This window comes from Musca domestica, unplaced genomic scaffold (assembly GCF_030504385.1).
Source record: "Musca domestica strain aabys unplaced genomic scaffold, Musca_domestica.polishedcontigs.V.1.1 39, whole genome shotgun sequence".
Lineage (NCBI taxonomy): Eukaryota > Metazoa > Arthropoda > Insecta > Diptera > Muscidae > Musca > Musca domestica.
This window is the reverse complement of record NW_026712326.1, coordinates 1,481,269-1,506,159: the sequence shown is the minus strand read 5'-3', so window position 1 is coordinate 1,506,159 and position 24,891 is coordinate 1,481,269. Positions and strand designations below refer to the sequence as shown.

General features: G+C 35.3%; 2 protein-coding genes and 1 long non-coding RNA gene across 3 annotated transcripts; 1 reads left to right on the top strand and 2 right to left on the bottom strand.

The window, feature by feature from the left end:
* Positions 1–4,430: 4,430 nt before the first annotated feature.
* LOC131804115 (uncharacterized) lies at positions 4,431–5,314 on the bottom strand. Its single transcript, XR_009342900.1, has 2 exons — positions 4,774–5,314; positions 4,431–4,716 (listed from the first exon to the last, which is right to left on the bottom strand). It is a non-coding gene; the product is annotated as an uncharacterized LOC131804115 (long non-coding RNA).
* Positions 5,315–14,574: 9,260 nt separating this feature from the next.
* Positions 14,575–19,050, top strand: LOC101888792 (protein TAPT1 homolog). Its single transcript, XM_059126499.1, has 3 exons — positions 14,575–14,969; positions 15,132–15,727; positions 17,394–19,050. The coding sequence occupies exons 1-3, from the start codon at positions 14,738–14,740 to the stop codon at positions 18,816–18,818; spliced, it is 2,253 nt and encodes a 750-aa protein (XP_058982482.1). The 5' UTR covers positions 14,575–14,737; the 3' UTR covers positions 18,819–19,050.
* A 4,303-nt stretch (positions 19,051–23,353) lies between these two features.
* Positions 23,354–24,294, bottom strand: LOC101888615 (uncharacterized). The gene is made up of 2 exons (XM_005189978.4): positions 24,015–24,294; positions 23,354–23,744 (listed from the first exon to the last, which is right to left on the bottom strand). Exons 1-2 carry the CDS (start codon positions 24,249–24,251, stop codon positions 23,418–23,420), a joined length of 564 nt encoding a protein of 187 aa, XP_005190035.2. The 5' UTR covers positions 24,252–24,294; the 3' UTR covers positions 23,354–23,417.
* Between the last annotated feature and the right edge of the window lie 597 nt (positions 24,295–24,891).

The following is a 24,891-nucleotide window of genomic DNA, read 5'->3' as shown; positions in this document are numbered from 1 at the left end:
CTAGAGACCAACAATTACCTCAATATTAAAATTCAGAATTTTAGCTCTATCCCTTCAGACACAATATCAAATTTAGTACCATTTAGTACTTTTCGTACAAATGTAAGACACATTTCCAAAATCACCTCCACATCTCAATTCCAGATACCATCACGAACCTTAATATCAAATTTGAGGACTTCAGCCTGATCCTTCTATAACATACGGTTGAGTCACTTATAACACATCTTGAACTCAGTAACTTCTTCGGAAAATATTTCTAAAATATTCACATTTTTTAATTCTTTGAATTTTTTTTTGTAAAAATTAAAAAAACGAAAAAAATAACCGACAAATCCAAAAAAAAAAATAATTCTTTCAAAAATATTCTTGAAATCCATGAATTTGTGGCTGTTGTAGTTCTCTTAAAAAAAAAAAATAAAATTCCACTGCTTTCCTCGAAAGTGTCCAGTTTTCGGTGTTAACTCGTCGATTTTTTCCCTCTAAGGAATGAAACGAATAGATGTGGTATCGACTCAATTTTCATTTTACCTTTATTTTTTTTTTTAATTTTTGTGTGTTGAATTTTTTTTCACTCCTCCTTCCCAAGAATTTTTTTTTTTTTTTTGTGAACAAATTTTTTGCTCAATGAATTTTGATTGGTGAAAACAGGGCAACTTGAGGGACGAATATGGGGAAAAATATTATACAAATGGATGATAAATGATGCCAGAAGTAGTTTGAACGTTTGATGAGGAGATTGTGGATTTGAATTAAAGACTTTGATATTTTTATGGAAAGAATCAAAGGTTCTGCACTTCAATATTTCTTTTTGGGTGTCTTGAATTTGATAGTAAAAATTTGATTTTTTTCTTAAATCTTAAAGATATTTCAGAATCTGGACGGTCCCAAAATTCGATGGAGGGATTTTGGATTCGAATTAAAAAAATTGATATTTTTATGGAAAAAATCTAAGGTGCTGTACTTCAATATTTCTTTTTGGATATCTCGGATTTGATAATAAAAATTCGATTTCTTCTAAATTTTAAAATTATTTCAGAACCTGGATGGTTACCAAAATTCCTGTTAATTCAAGTTCCATATATGCGGTGAGGAAACATCCAGATTTGGAATATCCTGCCGTTAAGTTATTTTAATTTTTTTTTATTCAGGACCTTAAAAATATTTTAAACTATTTTTTAAGTTAAAAAATTCTCAAATTATTATCAAACTTAATTCCTAATTGACCCCCAAAAATCTTATTTAAATAGTTCTCAATATAACATTTTCAGACCCAACTGGAATTTCTAATCTTTCGACAAATAATAATTATTCGTCCTTATGGCATATTTAATAATACAACCGGACCATTAACTATACATAACAATAACGAGAAGTTAAAACATCTATTAAATGCTGCTTAACAACAAGCACCCTCCTTATCCCTTAACCTTCATTGTCATGCTCTATCCACTCACCCACATCCCATTCTTCCCGGCCCTTGCAAAACCAGACTGTCGTCTCCAGCTAAAACCACCAAAAACTGAAAATGTAGAGAATATGACACAAAAGCCATCATAATTTCCCCACTTTTTTCCAATTCTTTGTTCTTGAAAACGCCACAACATGGCCCAAAACCAAGGAAGACCAAAAAAGAAGAAGAAGAAGAAAACTTTGCTGCTCTAAACTTCAAGGCAATTTGCTTTCATGTCATTACGGTTAATAGAGTTTAGAGCCAAGTCGACGACGTCGTCGTGGTCGGCATGACAATTTCTCTCCATGCCATGGAAATTTTCTACATGCCCGAGAATGTTAACAGGACTTTTCCTCTCTCCTCTACTACCACTCATTTATGAGGTGGGAGTGAAACAGACAAACGCACGCCTCGTTATTAGATTAGTTGTGCGTGTTGGGGAAAATTTTCTTTCGGCAAAAATGCCAACCACACACACACAAACTTTTAATGGAAAATTACCATTAAAATGTAAGAGAAATAGACGGGAGAAATGATTTTGAATCATTGTGGAGGGTATTTCAGAATATTTATTTTTTTTTGAAAAGAATGTAATCTTTCAATATATTAAAAAAAAAATCTATTTTTTCGGTTCCAATTTTTGATGATTCTCACGCACTGTACGAAATGTTGTATATTCCGAGGACTCCATCTCCATCCATCCACAGGGACCCGTATAAGACGACAAATAATTTCAGTTATATTCCTACACTACTTTATCGAATTTAGTATACTATACAGGGTGAGATGAAAAAACTTCAACCAACTTCAGACTGCTGTCATTTCTAAGCCACTCGTCCGACAGCTGTTAAAAATTATTCCAGTGACAGATCATTATATTGTTTACAAGCGTACCGAAGCATTTTGGTGAGAATTTTCCCGAAAAAAAGTTATTCGGGATGGAATTCAAGCGTGATTGCTTGATTTCTTTATATTTGGCTGGAAAATCATAAGTGGCTATCGTTAGAGCCACCCAGAATTTAAAAGTGAATAAATCGTCTGTGTCTCGTACCATCACTCGTTACCGCGTAGCCCGACGTCAAGGAAGTGGACGGAAGAAAATAGCAAATTCAGCAGAAATTGTTCGAAAAGTAAGGAAGCGACTTGATCGAAACCCGCGTCGCAGTAGCCGAAAATGGCTCGTGAGCTGAACATATCGCAATATTCCATTTGGCAAATATTGAAAAATGAGCTCGGTGTAAAGCCATTGAAATTTCAAAAAGTGCAAGAACTTACACCGCAAAAAAATGAAAATAGATTCAAAATAGCTAAAGAGTTGCCTCGCTTGTCCGAAAGTGGTGAACGGCCGAATTTGGTTTTCTCCGATGAGAAAACATTCGCTGTCCCGAAATTTGTAAACAAACAAAATGATCGTGTTTACTTGCCAAAGAGGTCAGCAGAAAATGTGCACCTTCGGTTGGCCACCAGAACTCAAGCGCCGGCCATGCTAATGGTGTGGGCCGCCATAGCAGCCGATGGTCGCCCTACGCTCGTATTAATTGACCATGGCGTCAAAATAAATGCCGAATATTATCGCGAAAATATTGTGGAGGGTGTATTAAAGCCTTGGGCACGTTTGCTCTCAACAAAAAAAAAAATAGATAAAAAAAAAAAATAGGAAACCACCTTTGAAGGATTACGTGCTACGTGAAAAAATATTCCCAAAAAAATCTACTTCTGAAAATCCTGGTAAATTATTTTTAAATAATTAACAATTTTTCTAAATTTTGGTTTTTAAAAATTCTTAAAAATTGATCCTTCCGAGTAAAATATGGCTGTTACCTTTTTAATATCTTTTTTTTTTTCCTGTAATTAGGCTTCAGCTGCATTATCTAAATCATTGAGCATCAATACAATTGAATCAAACACTTAAATTACTATCAAAAATAACCAAAGGATATTGCCACAAAATATCCTGGTCTGCTCTTGTATGTATGTGGCGAAGCAAATAGGAAGTTATCTTTGAAAAAAAAAAATAAAAAAAATCCTAGTGGAAATGCCCCGTCCCAGAAGTAATGGAAAGAGCATCCTTTTGGTGTTATTAATTTTTTTTATAGATTCTACTGCATTGACACTTCCCAAAAACCATAGAAAACAAAAAATAAAAAAAAAATCAACAAAACATAGACGACCGAACAAAGAAGTTAAAACAAAAGCTTAAAAAATATTTATAAAAAAAAAAACAGAAAACATAAAATGAACAACTTCAGAGCGGCCCGAATCGAACTATAAAGCAGTTTTTTAGGGTAAACATGAGGACATTTTCTGATTTACTATTCATGTGGGCCACAACAGCGACATCGACGACCCAGAATACGCCTGTCAAAATCACTTATCTTTTCAAAGACCGAATATGCAATCTCATCGATGGCTCACAGATCAATGTATATAACAAGAAGCTAACAAGCTTTCAAAATCAGTTGTTAAGAATAAATTTGGGACTGGTGCCTTCCACTCCAAATCATGTGGTATACGCTCTTGCTGGTATGCTACCAACAGATTTAAGAGCTCAACATTTGGCGGCTAAAGAATTGATAAGACTTAAAATATACAACTCTTCTCTGTATGAATACTTCACCTCAAATATCTCAAGAAAAACTAGTCTTGGATATGTCTATACAAAGTTTCGCACAATTTTTGAAAATCTCAAAATTGGTTACAACCAACATCCGACCAACAAGGTATATTTCATGCTGGATATATTTAACACTACCAAAAACAATACACCAACAGAATATTTCAAAGCACACTACTACGAATTAATTAACGACTTCAGATCCGAAGGCGTTTCTATTTGGGCGACGGATGCTGCTGTTTTTAACAACAACTCAGGCTGCGCTGTCTGCAATATATCTGCTAATCAAAATTTTGTTTTCAAAATTAATGAAAAACTTTCTTCTCTTACTGGTGAACTATGTGCAATTGAAAAGGCAATTGATTTGATGATCGAAGACGGTGTCAGCACAGCTGCTTTATTTACAGACAGCAAAAATGCTTGTCTTCTGCTTAAAAACAACACATCTCACAATTTCACTGTGTACAATATTCTAAACAAAATAGTTAATTCGCATTTAATTAAAATCTCGTTTGTTTGGACACCTTCCCATGTCGGTATACCAATCAATGAAACAGCCGATTATTTTGCGAAGCATGCAGCAAATGTTGGTTCACCAATCAACTTCTGTCTGTCGGTCACAGATGCGTCGAAACGCATTGAGTCACTCCTGTGGAATGAGTTTATAGAAAATTACAAGGACATCTCACGGACTAAAGGAACTTACTTCTACCAATTCTTCCCGGCGCCTGCTAAACAGCCCTGGTTCTTTTCATCAAACATGAAACCTGAAAACATAAAGATTGTTAATCGATTGCTCACTGGTCATACTTACACCAAAAAATATTTCCACAGGATTGGAATTGCTGACTCAAATCTTTGTGAAACCTGCAACGAAATTGAAGATGAAAAACACATAATTTTTTTCTGCAAAAAGCATCAAAATCATAGGAATGATTTTGATTTGTTCAAGAAATTTAATAACTTACCAGAAATCCTGATGTCCAAAAACCAACAAAATATAGATGAATTAATCAACTTTATTGCACTTTGCAAAATTGAAGTTTGACTTTTATTTGTAAATAATCATCATATTTGCTTACAGTTTCTTATGTATTCCATTCATATCACTACATTCTGTAAACACACATATACTGTAAACAAAAAGAAAACGAAAATAAAAGAGTACTGATACTTTTCAAGTAACCAATAACCGGTCATGGTGAATGGGCACGAAAGTGTTCTAACCACCAACATACTTGACGACGTAGAAGTAAAAAAAAAAAAAAAAAAATACAAGTTCCCATCTCCGATTTGTGTATTTACAATGGATTTATAAATATACATTTTGACAATGAAATGTCAAATAATTAATTTTGAAAAAAATGTAAACATATGATCGCATGACTTTACCTTCTTAATTTTCCCATGGAACAGACCAACTGTTATTGAGATTTCATTTAAAATGGAATGGAAGTCAATTCGAGAATTTCTTTTGTAATTCGTAATATTTAAAATGTAATTCAAAATGGAAATTGTAATTCTTTATATTTTAATTGTAATTCGAATTATTCCATTTGTAATTTGGGTTGTTCCATTTGAAATTGGAAACAAACAAAATCGGTAAACATTTTTGCATTGGCTTCATAATTGCGTTTTCGAATTACAAAAACAAAAATGATTCAATTTGCATGTGAAATAATTCGATTTTCGAAAGGGATAATTCAAATAAGAAATAGAAAAAATCGAATTATAAATGAAATTTAAGAATTACAAATTAAACTTTCAATTTACAATTGAAATGGTTCGAATTACAAATTGAATTCTCTACTTTTAACTGAAATTTTACAAATTTCAAATTACAAATGAAAATACAATTAAAAATTACAAATGAAAATGCCACTAATTCCAATAATAATATTTCGAACTATATCTGAAAAAGGTGTAGTCCCAGTTCTTTTACCATTTCGCTGCAATATTGAATTTAAGAATCTTCGACTTAAAACTCTGCAATTTTCATTAAGCTTATATGTGTGCTTAATCATTGTGTTTGGGCATAGTATAATTAAAAATGTAAAGACATTTCGAATAAGCATACCCATCTCTGCATTTTCTGTAACTTACCTTTTCAAATTTCACCGCATAGAAAAAAGGTTCCCATCTCTGAATTGTGTGTATACAATGGTTTTGTAAATATAAATTTTGACAATGAGATGTTGTCAAATGAATAATTTTGAAAAAAAAAAGTGTGAACACATTATTGCATGACTTAACCTTTTGATTCTACCATGGGTTTGAGCATAATACCATCACCGGTACCTTCGTCCATTATGGAGCCGTCTGTATATGTTTGCACGAGGTTACCTTCTTAATTCTACCATATTGTTTTTTTTTTTTTTTTTTTTTTTAAGAACAATATTACAAAGTCTGAAACTCTATATGCCGACTTTGTAATATTAAAACCTGAATTTGCAAGAATCTACCAATTATGCATTTTTTTTCGAAATCACAAAGAGAAAATCGGCTATCATAGTAAAAAATTGTAAAAATTTATGCAGATCAAATATAAAGTTGTGTTCCAGAACCTACAAATTAGTACTAATTAGTACTAATTCTGCTACAACGCGTTCCCGTACTGCAAAAACTAGCAAAACTTGCAGCTCTCTCGAGAAAAAAATGGCGCTGAGTGGTGCACATTTCTGCTTGTTTTAGCTACATGAATTTGGCCGAGCAGAAATGTGCAAATTGTGAATTTGACATTTAATTGGCAGGGCTAACAAGGTTGAAAAATGTATTGATACATTTCAATAAAGAAAATGATCAACTTGAAAACTAAAGGAAAAACTAATATTTGTCGTGCAAAAAACAAAAGGAGAAAATATGGAGCAACTGATGTATTCACTTTTGGATGATTCCAGCAGTGAAGAGGACTGGCTGAATGAGGAATCAGATTAGATCAGATATTAGTTTTTCCTTCAGTTTTTAAGTTGATCATTTCTTTATTTTTTTTTTTTTGGATTTTGGTTGATTGTTGGATAGGTACCCGTAGTACCTATGTACCAAGGCTGGTTGTTTTGGTTATGTGAGTATTACAAAATGAGTAATCATGTTGGTTCACTTTGTGAATATATTGATTGAAGATTTGAGAATAGCGATGACGTATTGGTTTGTTTACAATTCTAAATGTGCTGAGTGGGTAAAGTTGCAAAGTTCGTTGATAATATTTTTGGTGAGGTTTTTCAGAAGATCAGGTAAGTTGTTGTAATTGTTGAAAAAATTGAATTCACTTCTCAGGTGGTCATATTTCTTGCATATAAATATTGAATGATTTTCCGTTTCAGGAACACTGCAAACTGGACAGAGATTTGTGTATGCTGCTTTTATTTGGTGAAGGTATACTTTTGAGTATGTGTGACCAGCAAGTAAGCGATTAATCAGTTTTATTTCTCCAGGTTCTAAGTGCCAATCAGAATGCCAGTGCCTTTTGGGAGGCGATGGAAAAAATTGGGCAAAGTAAGTGCCTTTTGAAATTGATAGTAATCTGTATTTGTTAACCCATTCATTCCATAGGGCATCGTAAATTGTCGAACAGGCGTCTTTGATAGCTAGACTAGATGGAATAACACATCCAACATCAGCGGCTTGCTTGGCAAAGTAATCAGCACGCTCATTTGAGGAGATTCCAACGTGTGATGGGACCCACACCAAGGTAAGATGATTTAAGTTTGAGGAGTTAACTTTTTTGTTGATTATGTTGACTAAGTAATTGTGTGATGTGTTGTTCTTTAGTAGCAAACAGGCATTTTTACTGTCGGTGAAGATTACTGCTTTTTGTATGCCGTCTTCAATCATGAGGTCAACGGCTTTGTTAATGGCGTTAAGCTCACCCATTAGGGAGGAACATTTAGAGTTTATTTTGAAAAGAAAGTTTTCATTGGATGAAATGTTGCAAACTCCGCAGCCAGTTTTGTTGCCAATGACCGAGGCATCGGTTGCCCAAACTGATGTTCCATTTGATTTGAATTGGCTGAGATGTTGAAGATATATGCTATTGAAGAACTCTTTAGCTTGTGATTGTTTTGGGGCATTAAACATGTTCATAACAAATGAAACTTTCTCCCCTGGGGATTCGGACGGACATATCATAGTATTGTCAAACACGTTTTTGAATTTGTTGTATATCATACCAAGACTAGATTTATTCGATGGGTTTGACGTGAATTTTTGATATGTTTCCTGTTGAAATATTTTGAATTTTAGAAGCTCTTTGGCGGCATGGTATTGCGAGCGAAATTCTGGAGGCAGAACAATTGCCAAGGCGTATATTACATGAATAGGTGTTGAAGGCGTTAATCCCAGGCTTTTCCTTAAAATTTGGTTTTGACATGTTTTCAGTTTTCCAATTCCAATCCAATTTAGAGAAGAGGAGTGATTTTGCCAGATTTATTGATATTTTGGGATGAATTCCACCTTTGAGAGAATTTATCATTTTTAGAGCATTTAAAGTTGTGTTGCAAGACTTGATTACTTCATCGTAATGATTTTTAATAGTCAGACTATTTTTGATGTGTCTTCCTAAAAATTTTATCTTTTCCACTGCGTTTATTAAAGTCCCTTGGAGTGTAATTTTTGGTATTTTTCTAGCACCCTTAGCAATATACATTACCGCTGTTTTATCGATGTTGACTGAAAGATTTAACTTGTTAAGAGGACCACAAAATTCATCCATTTTTATCTGAAGCTTATCATTGGCGATATTAAAATCTTTATGTGTTGACAGAATTATAAAGTCATCTGCAAACTGAAATGTTTTCGTATGTTGATTGTTTATGCCATGTAAACCGAGTGTGTATATATTAAAGAGTGTGGGACTTAGACAGCTGCCTTGAGGGAGACCATTGTAAATTTCCAGACTTTCTTTGCTCATGACTAGAGTCCTTTGTTTTAGAAAATTTATGATCCACATAGAAATTTCTTTAGGACAGGAGAGCTCATTTAAAATTCGGAAAAGTAATTCTATTTTGACACACTCATACGCCTTGTTGATGTCTAATGATACAATGATGACTTTATCACCTTGCTCTTTTTGACAGTTAATTGTATGTAACAAATCGTTTATGCACATAGAGGCGGATAGGTTTTTTCTATATGCATATGTGTTTTGTGGATAAATTCTGTTTTGGTCTAGAAAATCCTGAAGTCTTTCCTTCACCATCAGGTTAATAATTTTGGCGAAAACCGATATCAATGCAATTGGCCTGTAGTTTGTAAAGATTTCCAAGTCTTTACCTCTTTTTGGGATAGGAACAATTTTGATTTTCCTCCATTCCATCATAAAATTGCACTTTTTCCACGCATTGTTCATGGCTTTTAGCAAATTTTTTTTGGCCATTTCCGACAAATTGTTGATCATTTCATATGTTACCCCGTCTGTGCCTGCTGCAGATGGTTTCTTCTTTTTGTTTAGAACATTGTTAAATTCATCATAGGAAAAAGAGTCCGGTGTATTGGAACTGGTAAGCGGGAGCAGTATAGGGGAATTATTTGGGACTTGGTCCCTTAGATGTATTAAGAATTGTTTATCATTATCGGAGGACCATTTGGTTTGATAGAGTGTTGTTGAAGAGTTTTTGCATCCTCTAACAAATTTAAAGAGTGATTTTGAATTTGGTTCCCTGTTGAGATCATGAATTCTCGTTTTGAATGCTTTGTTTTTGGCAAATTTAACAGCATTTTGGAAGGCTTTTTTTGCGTTAATGAGATTTGAGGCGTTGATGTTGTTGTTGAACATGTCATACGTCTTTTGTGCTGCAACTTGAAGTCTGTGTGTTTTTTCCACAATGGGATCCCACCACACTTTGGGTGATTTATTGGAATTTATGATGTACGTAGATTTCTTAATTTCATCATTGAAAGTTGTGTGTATTTCATCAAATGAGTCGGTAAAAGTGGTATTATTGAGCGATTTTAACAGTTTCTTTTTAGCTAGAAACTTTTGATTTTTGACCTTACTATTGCCAATACTTATGACTATGGGGTAATGGTGGCTACCCCCAATAGTGTACGGTTGTACTTTCCAAGTGGTAACTAAAGCCGTGTTTGTGAAGGACAGGTCCAGCACAGAACCAGTGTTATCATTGAGACGTTTTTTAAAAGTAAAATGTCCATTATTGAGATGATAGAAGTTAGATGGATCAAAGAAACTTTTTACGATGTTACCTCGATATGAGTCAAAAGAATCGCCATAAAATGTGTGTCTTGCATTAAAATCGCCGCAAATTAGTACATCGGATCGTGATTCAAGAAATGATAGCAGTTTTTCAAGTTCATGTTTTATTTCGCTGGCTTTAATGGAATGAGGGAAATATACAGACGCTATTGTCAAATTGTTTGAGATATTTGTTGTTTGGCAGATAAGTATATCCAATGGTGTTTGAAATTTTATTTTTTTGAACTTGATGTTCTTTTTAAAAAGGATGGCAACTCCACCGTAGTTGTCTGTTCTCTTTTTTGACACTATATTATAATTATATATATTTGTGTTGTTTTGAGATTCATCTATGTTGAAAATTTCACTTAAGACACAGATATCTATATTGAATTTCTTTAAATAAAATTCAAGGTAATGCTTGTTCTTATTAAGGCTCTGTATATTATATTGTAAGATGTTCATGAATGCTTTTTATAGTTTTAGTTTTGTAAGGAAGAGCTTGATATTGGGATTTCACTGTTTTCATGATCATTGTTTATCTTTTTTATATTTTTTCCAGTACGAGATAAGACTGTTTTTCTGAAGGTTTCTAGGATGTCTAAACCTTCCGCGCAGTTTAAAGAGGTGAGTAGTTGAGACATTTGGTTTGTAAATGCTGACATAGCTTTTTCCATCTCAGACACTTTAGAGAAGGATGGCTGTTCATACACTGGAACTGAAGGCGTAATAGTAATGGGACTAGCAACCGGATGATTAGATTTGATCCGAGGAGCAGCTACTTTACTGTATTTAATTTTTGTGATCCTTTTGTTTATTTCATCATTAAAATTTATTTTTGATTGATTAGCAGCTTTTTTTAATGGAGGAAAATCTGAATTATACTTCTTATCTGCCAAAATTGCGTAAAAGTTTTGGGTTTCGGGATACTTTTGTATAACTTCTTTCCTACTCAAATTAGAAAGAGTCATAATTGATTTAATACTCCTTTCGGTTTTCCATCTTGGACATATTTTGTCGTCCATAGCGTTGTGATCAACACTATTGCATAAAATGCATTTAGTTGAATCACATACTTCTTTGCATTTAATCGTAGAAAGGCATTCCTTACATTTTTGCTCCTTGCATTGATTTGGGCAAATAATTAACTTGCCACAGTCAAGGCAACGTTTGGTAGACTTGCAACGCACAGCAATGTGACCAAGACGACCACAATTTTTGCACAGACGTACGGGGGGAACATATAGATCGGGTATGACTCTAGTACCACACATAAAAATGTACTGAGGAACACCATCGCATATGATTCCTACTTTTATGGTTTCAGTTTCTTCGATTAAATCATTTTCGTTTTTTCTGGTGAATCGGTAGACCGATATCACATCTATATCATTATTCTCTTCAATAGAATTTTTAATGGTTATACCATCAATTGACTTAGGAACATTTTTGATTACGTAAAATTTTTGGATAAATCTCTCAGGAATTTCGGCTTTCAGGCCAACTTCTTGCAGTCTTTTGTTTTGTGCAAATGAATTTGCCAAATTGCAGTTGTTGAAGGTAAGACGGAAAGTATTGTAGCCAACGTTTTTGCAAACATATGTAGTTGGCATATTAATTTTTTGCAAAAGGACATATAAATGTAGTTCACAGTTTTTCCTCCTGGAACTTATAGGAGTCTCTGACGTGACCATAACGTAAAAAGGCCCTGGGTGGTGTTGTGGGTAAAAAGTGTTTGCCTTCGTGGCATTATAGATTGATTCAAACTTTTGGGAAGATTCCGACTCATTGGATGAAGCCTGAGACATATTTGTACTAATAGGTTCACCATCATTGTTTATAAATTTTTTGTTTAGATTTGCAATTATATTTGCACGGCGTTTGTTGGGGTCCCAAAGTGGTTTTGGTTGGGGTGGCGGATCCCCATCCGCATCCATTTTTGAAGCACTATATATTTAAATGGCTTTTAAATTAGTTTTCAATGAGAAAAAAAAAAGATTTTAAAATGTCTTATATATTCAGCAAAACAAAAGTGTGTTTGTGTTCGTTTTGTTGATATGTTTTTGTGTATATGTTGTTTTTGCAGCGCAAAGCGAAACGAAAGTAAAAGCGCAGTCTAGCATCAACAGTTGTTGAGTAGCGACTGATTTCTTTATTTTTGTTATGACGCGGGAACATTGAAATGTATCAATACATTTTTCAACCTTGTTAGCCCTGCCAATTAAATGTCAAATTTACAATATGCACATTTCTGCTCGGCCAAATTCATGTAGCTAAAACAAGCAGAAATGTGCACCACTTAGCGCCATTTTTTCTCGAGAGAGCTGCAAGTTTTGCTAGTTTTTGGAGTACGGGAACGCGTTGTAGCAGAATTAGTGCTAATTAGTACTAATTTGCAGGTTCTGGAACACAACTATTTGTAGTGCAAAAAAAAAAAAAAAAAGGGAAAATATGGAGCACTTTTGGCTGATTCCAGTAGTGAAAAGGACTGGCTGAATGATGAATCAGATTATTAATAATTATTATAGATTATTAATTTTAACGTATCGTCTTCAATACTATTTTTTTTTAAATTTTGGCGTCCGTTTCAGTAAGGTTTCACCAGTCCGATTTGGACTGTTTACTCTTGGAATTTTGACACTTTATCGCATTTCTGCTAATTTTCCGTTCCCTTATTTTTTGAGCACACCTAATTGAGAATGACATTTCGAACTGTTCTCTCTTCTGCTAGTTTTACTACTAAAAAAGTACTGGAACACAACTTAAATGTTTGAAAATGTACAAAAGGTTTACTGGCTTTTATTTGGATGGCTCATGATAGAATTAAGAAGGAAAAGTCATGCAATCATGTGCTTGCCATTTTTTCAAATTCGTAATATACACTCCACAAGAATGATATTTGGTATCAGATACAGCCCAGAAATACCTCTGCCAAATTTAATCAAGATCTGTTCAGATTTGGATATGGCTCCCATATATATTCCTAATCCGATTTCAGGTTTATTGTGCAAATAATGGCTAATATCAGCCCAAATGGAGTTAGTTTCGGGACGTACGTTTCCAGTTGGCCAGAACTGCAAGGATGTGAAAGAAACATGAATGAAATGCCTGGATGTTCTTTCAAAAATATGATCCTAAGGGTTCAATCTTTCGATTCCGTGGCAATCCTGGTTAATATCATTAATGCGCGCCCCGCAATTTATATTTCCTCCAATTTTGAAAATATTTTGTTTTTCTTTTTCAAAACAATAAATATATACACAAAACTGGCAGAAGTCGGGCACACTCAGAAAAAAATTTTAATTAACTGGAAGCTCTACCTTACCTTTTTATTGTACCACGCAGAAAACTAAAAGGAGCCTAGAAAAAAAAAGGAGCCTAGGGCCAAAATCGAACTAGGTCAACCTAAAACTCCATTGTTCATCTACGAAGAAGCCAGCCAAATATGCTGGCTTAAGGCTGGAAATACATAAAGCGCATATTTGGCTGGCTTAAGTCATCGGCTGGCTTCTTCGTAGATGAACAAAGGAGTTTTAGGTTGACCTAGTTCGATTTTGGCCCTAGGCTCCTTTGTTCATTTCCGAAGAAGCCAGCCGATGACTTAAGCCATCCAAATAAGCGCTTTATGTATTCCCAGCTTAAGTCATCGGCTGGCTTCTTCGGAAATGAACAAAGGAGCCTAGGGCCAAAATCGAACTAGGTCAACCTAAAACTCCTTTGTTCATCTACAAAGAAGCCAGCTTCTACCATGGTAGAAGAATGTAGGTAGTCGCATTGACGCAGCTGCTGGAACAATTATCTGTCAAACCAATTTTAAAATTGATAGTTTTGAATGAAAAATTATTCAAGTTTGTAAAAATTGTTGAAAAATGCATGTCATAGCAATCTCCGATTGGTGTCGTATAGGAAAACTTACAGAAATCTTCTTATTTTTGTAAAAACATTTTATGATTTTTGACATTCTTCTACCATGCATAAATAAAATTGTTTTACTTGAGTGGTGAGAAACGGCGACCGAGTACATTGGTTCAATTAGGGCAAACGCACGTTATTTGGTTAACTCAAAGCACTGTTTTGCCATTCACAGTAGCGCAATTGATTGTGTTTATTGTGAATGAAGTATTACTCATTTGAAACAGCTGTTTTTTTCTATTTTCTTTTCTCCCATTCGTTCGTATCGAACCTTTAACCCCTTATCACACAGTTTGTTTTCCAATCTTCGTAAGTCGGCCTTTTTGTTTTGATTCTACATCTTTATCGCCATCTGCCCCAACTCTTATTTTTCTTTAAGAGCTGCCAACCATATCTCTCTCAGAGATGCCAACCATAGAAACCAATCCACAGAGTAAATAAATAAAATAAATTCGATTTTCGGAAAATTGCTGTAAAACTTCTTCAAATTTACACGAATTTGCGAATTTATTAAAATTTATTGCAAATGCTACGTAGAAAATTCTTAATTTCAATGTGAAATCTATTCGAAATGGCATCAAAAAAGCTTAGATTTCGTGGCGATGCAACTACAAATCGCATAGATGACATCGGTGGAGATGTTGATGATGATGAACGGAAACTACTGAAGGATGTGGATGCGGCGGTGGCGGCAGAAGTGGTAGATGGTATTCATAAACGTTCTAGTGGGAGTACTAGCAAAGAAAACAGTGATATTAAATCAACCAAAGAGAAAAAGGCAGTAGCCGAAGAGGAGGAAGAGGGTATGTTGACAAAGAAACCTGTTAGAGTTTTCTTTTCTTGGCAGTTGGGTTGGCTGTGGTGGTGTCTGTCTGCCGGCTGCCTGGCTGCTGTGTATTTGGCATAGATTTTTCATTAGAAAAAGAGTAAAGCAAAGGCGTTTTGTTTTTTCTCTCCCCAATCAGAATATCCTTCATTCATGGATTTCTTCAAATTGGAAATGACCCGTGGTTATTTGCTGGAGCATGATGAAGAAAGGTATACGGCGAGGCGTAAGAAAATCTATTCCTTTATGCGTATACCCCGAGATTTGGAACGTTTCATGGTATACGGCATAATGCAATGTGCCGATTCATTTCTGTATATTCACACCTTCCTGCCGGTAAGATTTACATTGGCCGTATGGGGTATGTTGACACGGCCGATTGCCAGCTGTTTGGGTTTGCGAAGGAGAAAACAACGTCTGCTGACACCCGCTGAAATATGTGATCTACTAAAGGGGTCGATATGGATTGCCGTGACACTGTTAATGTTATCTGTCGATACAAATCGAGTGTATCACATCATAAAAAGCCAATCGATAATTAAATTGTATTTATTTTATAATATGTTGGAGGTGGGCGATCGTCTGCTGTCGGCATTTGGTCAGGATACCATAGACGCCCTGTTTTGGACAGCAACCGAACCGAAGAATTCCAAACGTGAACATTTTGGCCTTATCACTCATATATTGTTTGCCCTGATCTATGTTGTGCTGCATAGCTTCTTGATTATGTTTCAGGTGAGTGGTGAAAATTAAATTTTGATTCTAATTTTCTCTCTTTTTTTATTTTCCACCCTGAAAGAATAAATTGAGGTTGTTATTCCGTCTCCTTGACGTAATCATTACAGACCCACCAAGGTCTCTTCACGTCTTCTATGAGAAGACCTTCACGTCTTCTATGATTAGACCTTCACGTCTTCTATGAGAAGACCTTCACGTCTTCTAGGCGAAGACCTTCACGTCTTCTAGGCGAAGACCTTTACGTCTTCTAGGCGAAGACCTTTACGTCTTCTAGGCGAAGACCTTTACGTCTTCTAGGCGAAGACCTTTACGTCTTCTAGTCGAAGAACTTCACGTCTTCTAGGCGAAGACCTTCACGTCTTCTAGGCGAAGACCTTCACGTCTTCTAGGCGAAGACCTTCACGTCTTCTAGGCGAAGACCTTCACGTCTTCTAGGCGAAGACCTTCACGTCTTCTAGGCGAAGACCTTCACGTCTTCTAGGCGAAGACCTTCACGTCTTCTAGGCGAAGACCTTCACGTCTTCTAGGCGAAGACCTTCACGTCTTCTAGGCGAAGACCTTCACGTCTTCTAGGCGAAGACCTTCACGTCTTCTAGGCGAAGACCTTCACGTCTTCTAGGCGAAGACCTTCACGTCTTCTAGGCGAAGACCTTCACGTCTTCTAGGCGAAGACCTTCACGTCTTCTATGCGAAGGCCTTCACGTCTTCTATGAGAAGGCCTTCACGTCTTCTATGAGAAGACCTACACGTCTTCTATGAGAAGACCTACACGTCTTCTATGAGAAGACCTTCACGTCTTCTATGCGAAGACCATTTACGTCTTCTAAGCGAAGGCCTTCACGTCTTCTATGAGAAGACCTTCACATCTTCTATGAGAAGACCTTCACGTCTTCTATGAGAAGACCTTCACGTCTTCTATGAGAAGACCTTCACGTCTTCTATGAGAAGACCTTCACGTCTTCTATGAGAAGACCTTCACGTCTTCTATGAGAAGACCTTCACGTCTTCTATGAGAAGACCTTCACGTCTTCTATGAGAAGACCTTCACGTCTTCTATGAGAAGACCTTCACGTCTTCTATGAGAAGACCTTCACGTCTTCTAAGAGAAGACCTTCGCGTCTTCTAAGAGAAGACCTTCGCGTCTTCTAAGAGAAGACCTTCACGTCTTCTAAGAGAAGACCTTCACGTCTTTTATGAGAGACCTCCAAGTCTTCTGTGAGAGGACCTTTACGTCTTCTGTGAGAAGACCTTCACGTCTTCTGTCAGAAGTCCTTCACATCTTCTGTGAGAACACCTTCACGTCTTCTGTGAAAAGACCTTCACGTTGTCTGTGAAAAGAACTTTACGTCATATGTGAAAAGACCTTCACGTCTGTGGAGGATATATCTCTACATCCTTGGGGTCTCATTGGACAGTATGTTCAAATAGTCCACACATGCCACAGCTATCTGCGATAAATTGAAAAGTAGGAAAAAGATCCCAAGGTGCTAGCCTTCAGGACTTGGGACCTGTTGACCTCATATAACACGATATATCGAACTGTGTGGAGATGCATAGTGGTGTAGGGTATCATATAGTCGGCCCCGCCCGACTTTTGACTTTTCCTTATTCGTCCTATTTTTTGAATTCCATATTTAATGCAAAGCTCTCTCCTCCTTTTCAGGCCACCACACTAAATGTAGCTGTCAATTCGAACAACAAGGGCCTCCTGACCATTATGATATCCAACAATTTCGTAGAGCTGAAGGGTTCCGTATTCAAGAAATTCGATAAGAACAACCTCTTCCAGTTGACATGCAGTGATGTGCGCGAACGTTTCCATCTCTCCGTCCTGCTGTTCATTGTTATGATACAAACAATGAAAGAATTCGATTGGAGTATAACACAATTCTGTGTAATGTTACCCGATTGTTTTTCAGTTTTAATTACCGAAATTCTTATCGATTGGATCAAGCATGCTTTCATTACGAGATTTAATGAGTTACCAGAATGCATTTATCGCGAGTATACCACTAGCTTGGCATATGATATGACACAGACAAGGCAGAAGCATGCATTTTCCGATCACTCAGATTTGGTGGCACGGCGTATGGGTTTTATACCATTCCCGCTGGCAGTGGTATTGATTAAGGCCATCTATTCGGCGGTGTCATTTAATAATTTGGCGGCATGGATATTATTTTCGTTGGCTTATCTATTTGCCTTGGGTATGAGAATTGCTTTGACAATTTGTGCCTTGGGTAAGGCATGTAAATTGATGAAAGAACATCAGGATGAGAAATGTAATACATCGACACCGAGTTCCATGACAAATGTGCCACCAGTGGGCGCCACAACGAAGCCGGGGTCGGCAAGTTTGGTGGGCTCATCGGTTTTGGCATCATCTTCACCAATTCTAAATCGTCATCGTACAGATGTGGCCACATCCCCCACACATCCTTCTTCACATAGTAGTGTTGCGGGTTCGGGCGGTGGAGGAAGTGTTAGTGCCGGAGTAGCTGGAAGTGGAAATAATTCTGGAAGTAGCTTTAATTTCCCCTTACAAAGATCCATTACGACTGATTTATCATCCACGATGTCTTCAACAACGTCCACGCCAAAACAGAGTCACAATAAAAACAATAATTCCAATAACAATACAACGGCCTGTAACAGTGCTCCAAGTGTCTTAAACAAAGCAACCGCCATTACAACATCACCCACCTCCAAGGGTGCAATAATTAACATTACACACAATGACATTGAGTTAGATGTGAAAAGCTCACTGGAATTGGGTGCAACAGCTTTATTTTCCAACAGTGATGTGGATTTAGATGATGTTTGCTTGAATGAACATGTCCTGGACACGAATACATCAACTACAACTGGTTTTGTAGAAGAGGCTTTGGCACGCAGTGAACCTGATCTGCAGATCAGTCAATCGTCAAGTGTTAATACTACACCCACGTCGAGTATTACCACAACAAAGGTGACAGCAACCCAACAAATTCGAAGGCGTACCCATAAACGTTCGGAATCCGAGCCAAGTATGCAGAGCATAGTTGGTTCCTCAGATTCCAGTGAATCATCGTCGACACATCAGGCGTAGTTGTGATGATGATAATCACGATGATGAGGTTCTATGTGTGAAAAAAGACAAGTATTGCATGAATGTTGGAAAAAAGACAAACTACCTTTGTACAAGCGGTAGCCTTTGCTCATCTTGGGACTTAGTGTTAAATTATATAAAACTGTGTTTTTTTATTCAATACAATGTTTTGTTTACAAAATATAAGTTATATTTTTTGTTGAAATTCTTTGATTTTAAAATTGATCTACGACGAAATGTGCCTTTTTTATTTGGTTCACCAATTTTAAGCTTTGTGGGAAGAGAATTGGTCACACGAATTTACACCTTATATTAGTAACAACTGTGCGAACTTGTGAAGTTTGCTTTTCTCATTTCTCTTACAGAATCTTTTCTTCCTTCGTTATCTTTGTTGTTTAGCTTTATATAAACAAATTAAGCTCAAATTTATCATAACAATTGCCTGGCCTTACAAAAAATACCTTGATTGCAATTAAATAGAAATAAATAATTAACGTAAAATATAATAAAAAAAAATAATAAAACGTAAAATAAAAAAAATATGTATATATTATTAAAACTTATTCCGTTATGGTATAGCATGTTGGCAAAACATTTTCGGAAGGATCGTCGAAACTATATGTTGTGCTTTTATGGTTTGAAATAAAAGCCAATGTTTGTTAATACTAAAGGTGTAAAGATTTATTGGATGATGAGCGTTCACAGCTACTAATTTAAAAAGAATGAAGAAGTTATAATGTAGTGAGTCAGACTCGAGTGACAGACAAAACAAGACTGAGCAAGCTAAAATGGCGGTAGCACGGCGTCCTATTATGTGGGCGTTGCCGTATAGGATGTTGCAACATGAGATGCCATATTGTTAATGTGGGTTGCCCCAACACTATAATCTTGTAATTTCTAAATAACACATAGAGCCACAATAGGCATTTTTTTAAGAATATCTTCTGAAGGACCAATAGGTAATAATCTTAGATTTTTAGTAAATACATATCAATATTTATAATTGTTTTCATACTTTCAGAAGGACCTGGATGTCGATACACAATCGTGGATTACTGAATAACCGGGGAATTTATTTTTTTTAATTTTTGTTAGGTACCAGAAGAAATGGTCTGATTTCTACAATCTTTATAAGAGACCTTGTGTTGATGGAAATATTGAGATGCGCCAAGTCTGAATGGAATCGGATGTTAATTTCGCGTTTTATGAGCTCCATGGATATTTGTGGGGGAGGTACCAGAAGGAGAGGACCGATGTATCCCATCTTCACAACAGATCGTGTGTTAGTAGAAATAATGGAGGAGGTACTTGATAGATTGAACCGATATTGTCAGTTTTCGCACCTGGCCTAGCACTGACGAAAGTATTTGGATTTGCAAAGTTGGAGCAAAATCGGATTATCGTTTCTCTTTCCGTGCAGAAAATATATTTTTTTGAAAATGTCGAACTATTGTGGGAGAGGTACCAGAAGGAGTGGACAGATATTGCCCATCTCCGAACTCGATCTAAGTTTGACAAAAATATTACGATGTACCAAGTTTGGACCAAATCGGATACTCCCTTCGAGAGTTATAGTGCGCACCAGCCAGCCAGCCAGACTGACAGACGGACGGACATCGCTGCATCGACTCCAAATGTCCTGAAACGGATTTGGTCCAAAGAGAGTGATGTAAGAGTCCGCTGTCTTCAAATTTCACACATCCCAAAATTTTTATTAACCTAAAGCCTAGTGTGATGATGAAATATATCGGTCCACTCCTTCTGGTACCTCTCCCACAAAGGGTCAAAATTTAGAATATTCATTAGGCTCATAAAACACTAAAGTAACATCCTATTCCATTCAAACTTGGCACATCTCAATATTTCCATAAACATAAGATCTGTTATAAAGATGGTAGACATCGGAACATTCCTTCTGGTACCTCCCCCAAACTAAAACGATCATAAAATCCAAAATAAGCATCTGGTTCTCTTCAAATTACAGACATCACAATATTTTTACTAACCCAATGTCTGGGATGAAGATGAAATATATCGCTGCTCTCCTTCTGATACCTCCCCCACAAAGGTTTGAATATCCATTAAGATTATAAAACGCGAAATTAACATCCGATTCCATTCAGATTTGGTACATCTCAATATTTCCATTGACACAATATCTGTTATAAAGATGGTACAGATCGGGTCATTTCTACTGGTACCTCCCCCGCTTAGGGTCCAAGATTTAAAAAAAACAAAACGCTCATGAAACTCGAAATAAGCATCCAACTCTCTTCAAATTTCAAACATCCAAATATTTTTGCTAACGCAAAATCTGTTGTGGAGATGATTGATATCTTCCAACCCCTTCAGGTACCTCACACACAAAAGGTCACAATTTTCAATATTTTTTTGTGGTCATATCTTACGAAACAAGTTAGCGATTCCTGAAAACTTGCTATTTCTAAATATTTCTCTCAACCAAACCAACATTTATGATTTCGCATCAACGAGTCTTGGAAAAAATATTTTTTAAATATCTACGATTGGGGGTCTTGATTTTTTTAAATCCACGATTGAGGTCCTTAAAAATCGACTCTGATGGCTCTTTAAAAAATATTTCTTAAAATCCGCAATTGGGGCTCTGATGACTCTCTCCACGATTATTGAGAATCTTGAAACGATTTTGGTCTGTTGGTCCTTTAAAATATTCTATGAACATTACACGATTATAGATCTGTTAATCCTTGAAAAACATTATTTAAAAATCCACTATTATTGACCTTGAAAAATTGTTGGTTCTCAAAATAAAAAAAAAATAATAAAATCACGAAGTTTTTTTTGTTTGTCCTTGAAAAAAAAAATCTTAAAAAATCTATTGGCCCTTCAAATAAAAAAAAATAATTAAAAAGGAGCGCAATTTTTGATCTCTTGTTCCTTCAAAAATATTCTTTAAAAAAATCATGATTATTGGTGTGTTGGTCCTTGAAGGAATATTTTTAAACAATTAACGGCTATTGGTCTGGTTGTCCTTGAAAAAAATCTTAAAAAATCAATGATTACTTTTCTGTTGGTCCTTAATTTTTTTTAAATGGCCTTGAAAAATATATTTTTGAAAAATTCACGATTGTTCCTTGAAAAATATCCTTTAAAAACCACGATGTTTGGTCTGTCGATCGTTAAAATTCATGATTATATCCATGATTTTAGTCTTGTGGTCCTTCAGAAAATATTCTTTAAAAAACCACGATCAAAGTTCTGCTGATTCTTCAAAAGATATTCTTTAATGATCGACAACTACTGTCCTGATGGTCCTTCAGAAAAACTTTCCCGATTATAGTCCTGTTAGTCCTTTAAAAAATGTTTTTAAAAATCCACGATTATAGTTCTTCATAAAATATTATTTACAAATACATCGCCGACCATCGTAATCGTCTTTAAAAAATTAGTCCTTTAGAAAATATTCCTAAAAAGGTCCACAATTATAGTTCTGTTAATCTTTGGCCCTTGAAGAATATTTTTTAAAAATCCACGAAGGTCCATGAATATAGATCTGTTGATCCTTCAGAAAATATTCTTTAAAGTCCATGATTATACCTACGATTTTAATCTATTTGGTCCAGAAGAGATTCTTTAAAATTTCACGATTATAGCTTTAAAGGTCCTTCAGAATATATTCTTTAAAAATCCACGATTATAGCTCTGCTGATCCTTCAAAATACATTCTTTAAAAATCCACAATTACAGCTCTGAATGTACATCAGAAAAAACTTCCTGTTAGTCCTTTAGAAAATATTTTTAAAAATCCACGATTTTAAACTTGTTAGTCCTTCATAAAATATTATTTAAAAATATAAGGTTGTCCATCGTCATCGTCTTAAAAAAATTAGTCCCTTAGAAAATATTTTTAAAAAAGTCCACAATTATAGTCCTGTTAATCCTTTGGCCAATTTGTCCCCTGAAGATTATTTTTTAAAATCCAACAATGTTTTGTCTGCCGGTCCATAAAAAATGGTCTTTGAATGTTCCATAAAAAAGTTCCTTCAGAAAATATTATTTTAAAGTCCATGATTATAGCCACGATTTTAGTCCTTGTGATCCTTCAACAAATATCTTTAAATTTCACGATTATAGCTTTGAAGGTCCTTCAGAATATATTCTTTAAAAATCCACGATTATAGCTCTGCTGATCCTTCAAAAAAAAATTCTTTAAAAATCCTAAATTATAGCTTTGAATGTCCTTTAGAAAAAAAATTGCGAATTATAGTCCTGTTAGAATGTTAGAAAATATTTTTAAAAATCCTGTTAGTCCTTCATAATATGTTATTAAAAAGTCCACAGTTAGCCCATCGGCATAGTCTCAAAAATCCAGGATTACGGTCCTTTTAGTCTTTTAGAATATTATTAAAAAAAATCCACAACTATAGTCCTGTTAGTCCTTCAGAAAATATAAAAAACTTAGTCTTTCAGAACAGATTCCTACAAAATCAACGATTATAGTCCTGTCAGTCCTTGAAAAAAGTATTCAAAAAAAAAATATATTTTTCTGGTGTGGCTCCCCTTTAGATTTTTATTTTGAAAATAAAAAAAGAAACAAAATTTGAAATTATTTCATTTCATTCACGCCTCCTCCTCCGTGTGGGATTCGACACGATACTTTAGTACTTCCTCTTCGTTGTGCAGTACCGTAGCCACAACACGATAGAAACCAGGACGTAAATAATTTTGAAATTTCGATGAATCCAATGGATAATCTTTGACTTCGTATTTCTCCTTGGTCACGGGGCATACATCCGGATCGGGAGCATTACAATGTTCCTTGAGACTTTCGTAAAAGAATTTCTTATAATGTGTTTGCATTACTTCGCATATGCCCTTTTGTGGGGTGCTCAACACTGTCTTGTATTCACCATCCTGTTCGTCGGAATGGGAGATGTCGAAGGTTATCTAAAAATGGAGTGGCAATAAAATATGTCGTTTATTGAGATAGTACTGTGGACTCAAGGATCTTTCGTGTTCTGGAAGTGAATACGAAAGCAACCCACCATTCCATTAATTTGGAATGACATTTTTTTTTTACGGATTCACTTTTTTCTCCTCATATTGCTTCTTAGTAAGGAGTTTAGTATTTTCGAAAAAATTATATGGATTTTTCCATTGCTGTGTCTCGTTCGGACTCTGTAGATATTTATCTATTGCCTTGCCCATTCCACTCACCTTATAATTATCATCGAAATCCACCAGCTGGTCAACAACACCATTAATTTTCACCTCATCATCTCCCTCGGCCTTTTCAAATTTCAACTCGGTTTTTACCAAATGCTCAGCATCGATTTCCTTTTCCAATTTATCCAAAACTATTTTCAATTTCTTTTTCTCACCATCGGCCTGAATTGGTGCCACAAAGACCTGCAGTAACCAGATACCCAAGAAAATATGAAATTTGGATACCATTTTATGTCAAACAAAGGCTAACTACCAACGCGATACACGAGTAACGAGAGAAATTGAATTCAATAGCGTTTTTATAGTTTGGATGAGGTTGTTAGAAAGCTGTTCTGCTTATCTGATTGCATTCTGACAACAAACGGAAATGTTTTCAAGTAGCGACATTGTTTTCGATTTTTTATAAATAATAGATATTTTTTTATTGTTGTAAATTATTTAAACGTAGGTTGGATGAAATTAAATGTAAAGCCACCAGATCGCTTATAGCCTTGATAAGGTGTCGTAATTGGAGCGTTGTTCTTGATAATGTTTAGGAAGATTATGAAGGTAGAGCTAAAAATAGAAGACTCTTGTATTGGCGTTTTTGAAACTTTACATCGCAAAGTAACCTAAATAGGGGGAGCAAGTTTTCCCCTCTTCCACATTTTTGGAAATTTTTGTATTAATATTCCTTTTATGGTATGGTTGCTGTATCTGTTTTATGAAAAAATATTGAGTTAGGTTTTTCTCTAAATTCATCACTTTTTTTTAATCCACCATATTAGCCGGTTAGGCTTTCAGAATTATTCATAAGAATACACTTCTATATTGTTTTCGGTACTTGAGAAAATATTCTTAATTAATTTTTATATATATATATTTTTTT